Source organism: Pavona decussata, unplaced genomic scaffold (genome assembly GCF_977016875.1).
Source record: "Pavona decussata unplaced genomic scaffold, jaPavDecu1.1 SCAFFOLD_335, whole genome shotgun sequence".
In the NCBI taxonomy this organism is placed as follows: Eukaryota; Metazoa; Cnidaria; class Anthozoa; order Scleractinia; family Agariciidae; genus Pavona; species Pavona decussata.
In genome coordinates this window covers 112,501-121,606 of record NW_028145723.1, presented here as the reverse complement: position 1 = coordinate 121,606, position 9,106 = coordinate 112,501, and the positions used below count along the sequence as shown (strand labels likewise).

At 38.4% G+C, this 9,106-nt stretch overlaps 1 protein-coding gene and 1 long non-coding RNA gene across 4 annotated transcripts in view; one reads left to right on the top strand and one right to left on the bottom strand.

Moving 5' to 3' along the window:
• Positions 1 to 294: 294 nt before the first annotated feature.
• Positions 295 to 1,919, top strand: LOC146453370 (uncharacterized). Its single transcript, XR_014859515.1, has 2 exons — positions 295 to 1,341; positions 1,388 to 1,919. It is a non-coding gene; the product is annotated as an uncharacterized LOC146453370 (long non-coding RNA).
• A 2,125-nt stretch (positions 1,920 to 4,044) lies between these two features.
• The window catches only part of LOC146453369 (uncharacterized), a 75,222-nt gene continuing 70,160 nt past the window's right edge, over positions 4,045 to 9,106 (bottom strand). For all 3 annotated transcript variants that reach the window (XM_085096703.1, XM_085096704.1, XM_085096705.1), the window contains exons 4-5: positions 5,714 to 7,053; positions 4,045 to 4,251 (exon numbers count right to left, since the gene is read on the bottom strand). In XM_085096703.1, the coding sequence (XP_084952829.1) occupies positions 4,045 to 4,251; positions 5,714 to 7,053 (1,547 nt within the window). The remainder of the gene's footprint in view (positions 4,252 to 5,713; positions 7,054 to 9,106) is intronic.

Here is a 9,106-nt window from a genome sequence, read left to right as displayed (position 1 = left end):
TCACTGCACCCACGACTTCTCCTTCTGAACAATAAAAGAGTTTGCTCAAAGCTAAGGGATTAATAATTGTTATTAAACTTTGTCTGTCAAACACGTAGTTGACACGATTAACTTGGGCCAAACTTGACATGCAAGACGAAACGGTTTTGAGGATGTGGTCAGCGAAAGAAAGGTTTGCATCAAATGTCACATCTTGGTCTTTAACGGTTGCGAAAGGCTCGAGGAGATTATTCCCAACAAGGACAAGTAGATTCACACAACTGCTTTATTCAACATCTGAATCAGTTATTGCTACTTACTACGGAAGTTATTCTAAATTAAAACAAACAATACTGGTGGCATGAGTAAAAGTAATCTATCCCGGCCGCCGTTTTATTTCAGTGGTGCACAAGCCCTCACCAGGGATCAATTTAATTAACCATTTACACTTGTAGGTCCTTGTAGTATGACACGCGCACACAAAATAGAAACTCAATGAAAAGCTCAAAAACGAGATCAGTATCGTTAAGTAATGTTTAAAAAACGAGCAGGAGTGTTTTATCGGAAAACCCGATAAAACACGTGCTGCGAGTTTTTTGAACGGCTTCAGAAACATTCCTGGAAAAGCGTGTGTCAATAGAGTTCATAACAATTATGCTTTTGTGAACGTTGGAAATTAGCATACGAGAAAAACACCGCATAACGAGGAGTGTTTTATCAGCTGATAAAACACCGAATACTAATGAGGAGGAGGTTTATCGATATAAAGTCACTGCACGTGATGTATTATCGACCATTTGATAGGTCAATGGACTTATGAATTATTATTATGAGTTTTTGAAAGACAAATAATGTTTATTTGACTCCTTTGTTGAGTAAGCGTCTATAACAAGGCCAAGACTGTTAATTACAAGTGTAAATGTTTCATTAAATTGGCCCAAGGACCACCAAGGATGAAACAAAATAGCTGGTGAACAAGCTTATGGCAATGCCGTCCCCAGAGCCCGCACGCGTTGTGGGTCAGCCAAGGCCACACGCCACGAGCTCTGGGATTAAGGCTCTGGGCCAGGCATGCTCTGAGCATACGTTCTGCGCATCTCGGAATAGTACGATAAATAGAAACTCTGACAAACTCTAAAAAATGTGTATTTAAAACATGGGTTATAAAAGAGATTAAAAAAAGTTCCAAGATGATTCCGTTTCCCAATGTAAACCAACATTAATCTACATCCAATCTTGAACTAACGTTTTGCTACAACTCTAAAATTATTTACTGTAAACATATGTAAATAGCTTTGATGTCCTCCTCTGAATTTTAATATCAAACAGCTATAGCAAAAGAATCTATTTAATAACATTTTAGTCTATCTTTGTCTCCTTCAAAAAGATCTGGGCGTTGAATGCAGAGTTGATGAAAATATGACTGCAACGACACAGAAAATGATGCAATTTATTTATCGGTTCTTCTCAAACTCATTAATGGTTATTGAAGAGAAAACAAAGCATTCACTACCGTGAAGGAGGTCATAAAATTTGGTGGAGTTTTGCTTTGAATAACTGCAAGAATTATTGATGGTTTGGGAAGCTTTGTCAAACACTCGAAAGTGTTTCATCCGTTTTCCATACACCCCGACCTATTTTTTTTTTAACTCGGCTGCGCCTCGTTTTTCCAACTCACTTCTCGGTGTTTGGTATCAGTTACATAAAAAGAGCGGACGCTGAATGTGCACAGCCTTTCTGATTGGTAGCCAAGTGCGAACACAGCTATTGTGTGCTAAAAATGACATTTTTCTCTTCACGTCATTTTACGAATCACAACCTCACGAACTCTTCCAAAACAACGTTATGTGGGGGCCACAAACCTCACATAAAAATGACACAACTATCAGCCTATCAGAATAAGCTTGAATACTGTTAGTCCTCAAAAGGTTAAATCGCAGTCGGAGTAAACAACAGAAAACAAGCTTTTTAGAAATTTGGAACGTTGTCACCGGCAGAGTATACTGATAGAGTATACTGCACGTGTACCCAGTTCAGTTTCATGCTTAGAGTATTTCCATGGTCCCATGAAAAGAGCCAATTGTCATTCAATAAATATTTGTCACATTGAAGGAATCGTTCACAATGTCCTTGGCCTCCCTTTTCCAATCTAAGAATTCCTGGTAAGACTGAAGGCGCCGCTTCACAATCGGTTGGGCTCGCGCTTCCTGTCGCTCAGTTTGCGGTCTCGATCTTATCCTATCTTTCTACCTTTCCCTTTTTTTGTTTTGTTGTTGTTGCTCTTTCTTCTAGTTAAATTAATTTAGTCTAGCTCAGTAAGTTGCATTGATTACAACTTGTTTTGAAACGTCGTACCTCTATATCAGAAAGACATCAACTGAGGAATCGAATTCACAATAACAGTAAGTAGGCACATAAGTAAGAAAGAAAGTATAAACTAAGTAACTGGCTAGCTGATTGTAGCTAACAAGCCAGCCAGCTGGCTAGGAAACAAGTAGGCAAGCAATTAAGTAAACGTGACAAGAAAAACCTACATTACTTGCAAAAAATTTCGGACGTTTAATTTTCGGACACTTTTTCCCTCCTTTCGGACAAATTTCGGACAAAAATTTCGGACACTGCGCTGAAACATGCCTAAAGTAAATTTACGACTAAAAAACATGAATTAGACTGAAATAAAATCTGTGAAAATGATAGTTTTACTGTACTTTCAAGGTTTTAAAGCCGGATACACAAACGAGAAAATAACACAAACTCAATCAAGCTTATGCCTCAAGCAGTGTCTCAAATATTTTTTTTTCCAGTGATAAAAAGAACGACTGAGCAAAGCCGCCTAATCGGAATTCTAGCCATATCAGGTATATTGGCTTTCAATATGTGTTGCCGTCGCCCAGAAAGTGCTTTTAAAGCTTTATACTATACTGTAAAACTTTCGGACGATTAAAATTTTGGACGGTTTTATTTTCGGACACTATTTTTGTCCGAAATTAAAATCGTCCGAAATTTTTTGCGAGTAATGTATGTAATTTTCATCTAGGCCCTAATAAACAGAGAAGAAAAAAGTAAAACCGAAAAGAAAAAAAATATAGAAAAAAATAAACAAATAAATAACAGGTTCACCGATCATAAACCTTGCAACCTTAAATATCAAAATATTCCAAGAAAAAAAACCTATACGAACTACTAAAATCGTTTTACATACTACTCTTACTCAGTTTAGACAATTGTGCGCTACTCATCTTTTTGAATATGAATACATAAAACATCATATATTGAACTGTGGATGAAAGATTAAATAGAAGAAAGATCCTCGCCGTTAGTACGCAACTTAAGCAGTTACAAAAAGAAAGCCTGACAAAAATTCAGGCTTGAACGGGATTCGAACACATGACCACTGCGATGCCGATGCAGTGCTCTAGCAACTGAGCTATCAAGCCAACTGGGAGTTGGTCATATTGTGAGTTCGTAATTTTTTTCGGCCTTCTTTTCGCAACTGCTTAAGTTGCGTACTAACTGCGAGGGTCTTTTTACTATTTAAACTCATCTTTGTATTGTTTTGGGTACGACTACAACTGTTGTGAAATGTCCTAAATCTAAAACCACTGCAGAATAATGAAAAATACTACAAAAGAGAAATACGGTCATTGATAAAAAAAACCAGTACCTAGCGTAAACTAAACTGCTAAAAACTATTTATAAAACATATTTCTCCTAAAACTATTTACACGAGCTTCATTAACGACTAAAAGCTTCCAAAAAAACTATTCTACCTCCTTTTGGTCAACTTTGGTCTACCACATTATTTTCAAACACTTTGGCTACAATTGCCTTTAAATGTCCTAAATCTGTATCAGATAAACATTCTGAGACGTACAAGAAAACTACTTGAAAATAATTAAACATACTTGAGATACCATAGTCTATAAAAGTTGCTACCTAAAAGCTACAGTTTTTACATGAATAAGAATTACAAACTACTAAAAACTATCAAATATTTTTTCTATTAACTATTCACATAAAGTCGGAAAGAGAGATTAAAGAGACTTACATGCCATTTCATATTAATTATAATGTTTCAGTAAACTGCTCCAGTTCTTGAATAATCTCTTCCATATTTGGTCTCTCCGCAGGATCTGTCTGCAGGCACCTCCGTACCAGGCCTCTAATCACACGGTTCGTCACCATTAAGAGTTGCTCTTCACGCCTTTCAGGGTCTGGCATTTCCCCGATGCACATTTCACAGAGAAGAACACCAAAGCTGTAAACATCAACCTATAAAAACAAAGAATAACCTTATTATAAGTATTGAACTATTAATACATCTGTGGTCAATATCTAAAAAGAATATGAACTTTTACCTCATACTAATGACACTTGTCATTGAAAGGAAGTAAAAGCGTTGTGCGGTAAAAATCACGAGGCTGTCAAATGCCGCGGGCAAGACTAATACCCAGGGCCTCGGGAAGGACAATGAGGAAAATGTCCCCACTAATGCCCGGGGGGATTGACGCTGATGGAATAGCCCATTTCGGAATAGACCCTTCTCGGCAACAGATTTGAATGAGTTAAAATTGAACTGAATGTAAAACAGATACCAGCACTGGAAAGGCTAGGGCACCTTTACTTTAGTAACCTTGCAAAGTTTCAGCATTTTAGGTGTTATATTAGCTAAGGAAACGTAAGATGAGATTTGACAAATATTCAGACGTTTGTATGACTGGGGGTATACGTCATACGCCCAGTCATACAAACGTCTGTAAATTTTTCATTTTTTAACTCACATTTTTTCAGCTGATATTACACCTGATATGCTGAAAATTTGCAGGGTTACTAAAGTAAAAGTGCTTATTCTAGTGCTGGTATACGTTTTTAATTTTTATCTTATGTGAATTTTCGGCCACCATTTTGAAGAAGAGTCTATTGCCTTGAACCTCATTACGAAAGCGAGCCTAAGTGCAAAGCTTTTGATGTGAAAATTAGTTTTGCTTGCATATGAATGAAAACTGATTTTCATCATAAAAATTACGCACGAAGCCTCGCTTTCAAAATGAGCTTCAAAGCAACTGGAAAAAGGGGCCTATTACATGTAACTAATGTGCCGGTCTTTAAAACATACAACAACAAAATCTACGAAACTTGAAATCACAAGAACGGCTTCTGTTGCGAACTAAAAGAGGTTTTGACTTCTCAGTGGGCGGAAAAACCAATTAATGTTGAGCTCTTCTCAGGTGTTTAGTACGCATTGGCCTATGAAATCGCGTCGGAGATTTCTGATATGTTACTTCAAAACAAAGTATAGGCGATTTGAAGTTTATACTTTCAAAACTAAAACAATTTTTCTAAATTTCCGACCTGATTTATGAGGCCAATGCCTGCTACAGATCTTTCAACCACGGAATGTTTCGTAGAGTTTAATGGTTATTGGTTATGCGTGTAATTCACGTTTATAAGGCAAGGTCGATTTGCAACTTAAGGTCTTGTAGTGCGTTTATTTTTGTTTTATCCAAGCTTTAAAATAATATATAGGCTTGGGTAGTTTCCTCTAAAACTGAGCGCGACAAGGTCAAAAAGATTGAGTGTTCAGTAGAGTTACCAACATAAGATTTGGCCTAATCCGCGACCCATCGGACTAAACAAATCTTGGAGCACTGCAACCATTCTCCAACAATCTTCAAGAATCTCAAAGAACCACTTAATAGTTCAGTGCATTTTTAACTCAATAAATTGTACTGACCATGGCTGTCTGACTTGAAGAAAGTGCTTCAGGCGCGCTATAAATTGGAGCTCCAGGAGCCACTGTCATAGTCTGCTGAATGAAATTAGCAGTGCCATAATCTGAAACTTTAGCTCTCCACTGGTCACTCTGTCGCCATAGCAACACATTAGCACTACTGACATCACGGTGAATAATAGGAGAGGGCCTCTTTTGGTGAAGGTAGTTCAGTGCTCGGGCAACATCTAGAGAAATGACAGTGATTTCTGTTTCAGAGAGTTCGCGCTGCTCTAACAACGCTCGTAAACTTCTTTCCATGAGCTCGGTGACAAACAAAGGGCTTCCCTCGTCATTTGTTGCTCCAATGAATTGCAACAAGCAAGGATGGCGGCATCTTGAAGCAATGTTCATTTCTCTCTCAAACAAGCGTCTGTTATGACGCGACAAAATTAACTCATGAATCTGTTTCACCGCTATACTACAGCCGCAGTATGTTCCCTCGTTAACGCTTCCCCAACTTCCCCTCCCAAGGCACTTGTCTGTCAATTGAATTTCGTGGCGGGAAATGACCCAGTCACATGTTTCTTGTTGACGCTGTTGGTTCAGTGTTTGCCGAGCTGCTGTAAGACTCAACTCAAGTTCATTCACCTCCTGTTCTTTTGCTCCCAGCTGTCTCTCTAAGGTGGAAACGCGTTGCTGTATGTTAGCCACTTCTTCATCTTTTTCTCTTATTTGCCCTTCACAGTTTGCAAGCCGCTCCTCCATCTCTACCCGTTCTCTTAGTGAATTTTCTTGTTGTTGTTCTTTTTCTCTCAGCTGCTCATGTAGGCTTGCCTCTCTCAAGTCTCTCTCTTGCAATTGTTCTTGGCAATTTGTCAGCCGCTCCTCCATCTCTGCCCGTTCTCTTAGTGAATTTTCTTGTTGTTGTTCTTTTTCTCTCAGCTGCTCATGTAGGCTTGCCTCTCTCAAGTCTCTCTCTTGCAATTGTTCTTGGCAATTTGTCAGCCTCTCCTCCATCTCTGCCCTTTCTCTTAGTGAATTTTCTTGTTGTTGTCCCTTTACTCTTAGCTGCTCTTGTAAGCTGGCCTCTCTCAAGCCTTGCTCCCTCACCCGCTGTTCCATCTCTGTCAGATGCCTTTGTGAGTTTTCTTGTTCTTGCTCTTTTGCTCTTAGCTGCTCAAGCAAACTGCCCTCTCGCAAAGCTCTTTCTCGCAACTGTTCTCGGCAATTTTCCAATTCTCTTTGTATGCTATCTCTTTGTTGTTCTGGCTGTCTTAGCTGTCGGGTCAAGTTGGCTTTACGTTCTTCTTTTCCTGGTAATTGTTCTTGCTGTTTTCCCCCAGCATGGCTTGTTGAGGTTTCTGAGAAATTGAAAAGTATGAACTCATAAGATGTTTATCGCAGTTCAATCAATTTTGAGCGAGGTATTACCTCTTTATTACAAGTTAAAAGTTAAAATCCAGTTATCGTCACCGCAAAATTGCCAGTATTACCCGGTCTTAAGTTTAAAGAATATTAACTTCGCCTTCTTATAGTATAATCTAAATTGGTTCACAAAAAAAACTACATGGTTTATTTTTAAAAACAAGTCATAAAATTTAGAAGCTTTCTTTTTAAACAAAAGTTGGTGAGCTGATAATAATAATAATAATAATGATGATGATGATGATGATGATGATGATGATGATGATGATGATAATAATAATAATTAAAGTTAATAGCCGACGTTTCGGCGTCATCGTGACACCATTCGCAAGGCAAAGTAGACAAATTAATGCGAAGATTTGATTTCTATACTCTACAGTCTCTACAAATTAGCATATTAACAATGGATCGCAAGGTATTCACCTGAAGAACTTGTAATCCATTGTTAATATGCTAATTTGTAGAGACTGTAGAGTATAGAAATCAAATCTTCGCATTAATTTATCTACTTTGCCTTGAGAATGGTGTCACAATGACGCCGAAACGTCGGCTAATTATAATAATAAATGTTATTTAACCAGGGTGACCTCCTCAGCATAAAATGCCGATATCAATATAATAAGGACTCTAAAAAAAGACGAAAAGAGCCTAAAATGCCTAAATACAACCACTAACTTTAAAATAGAAATGCCAAACCATCAGACGCTTAAGGCTGGTTTCCATATGATCGCGGATCGCAGATCGCAATAATGTCTGCGATCGTATGGAAACCAGCCTTTAGATAGAACATGGTTCTATCTTCTGCGATCGTCTGCGATCGCGATCGCAGGATCCCAGACGATTGCAGAAGTAGTTTCCATATGATCGCAGCTTATTGCGATCTGCGATCCACGATCATATGGAAACCAGCCTTTACAGTCTTAAGAATTTTACATGAGAATACAACAAAACAATATATATTGGGGGCTTTTGAATACTGAGAGGAACAGACCGAAAATAGAAAGAAAGGAAAAATCCTTGTACTTGTCTCCTAACCCGACAGGATGAGCCAAGAACAACTAGGTGACAACATAGATTTCTTTTTTTAAATAAACAAGAACACCTTGCTGGGCCTTAAAACGTACCAGTCCTTGGATAAAAATAGATTATGGACATTCTAATATTTGTATTTAAATAAGAATTTTTCCTTATCTGATGCGAGCAAATAAGATGTTGAATTACCCCTGTAAATCGTGAAGGTTCTTTTCATTCTTGTCGCATTCTATTGATGAAACTTTGTCGCGCTCAAATAAATTAAAATTTCCTATCAAGAGTCGAAACTTAAGGCTGGTTTCCATATGATCGCGGATCGCAGATCGCAGATCGCAATAAGGTCTGCGATCGTCTGCATTCATATGGAAACTACTTCTGCAATCGTCTGCGATCCTGCGACCGCGATCGCAGACGATCGCAGAAGATAGAACCATGTTCTATCTATAGGCTGGTTTCCATATGATCGCAGACGATCGCAGACCTTATTGCGATCTGCGATCTGCGATCCGCGATCATATGGAAACCAGCCTTTAGACATTCCGATTACTGGTATCACTGAGCTACAGGAGACTTGTGGGAGCTAAGGCAATTAAACTGGGTTCACGAGACAAACATCCTGCATACTGCTAGGATTGGAATGTCAATGTGTGGCAAATGCGCAATGGAAACAATGCGATGGAATCTTTTCAGCCAGATATGCGAGGAGCACTCAGATTTTTTTTTTTCGAGTATACCTGTGTCATATACTGATTTATACATCATTCTCATTTATTCACCAGGCTTAACATATTCTTATTTTAACTAGTTAGCATTTACATATGAAAAACAGTGAGGCTTGTATCAAAACAAGAACACCCTCAGCCTCGCTTCCAATCCAAGGTCAGGTTACAAAGCACACAAATGTCAGAATGGCCCACTGAAGATACACCACACAGCCAGCAATCACTTCTGATTCAT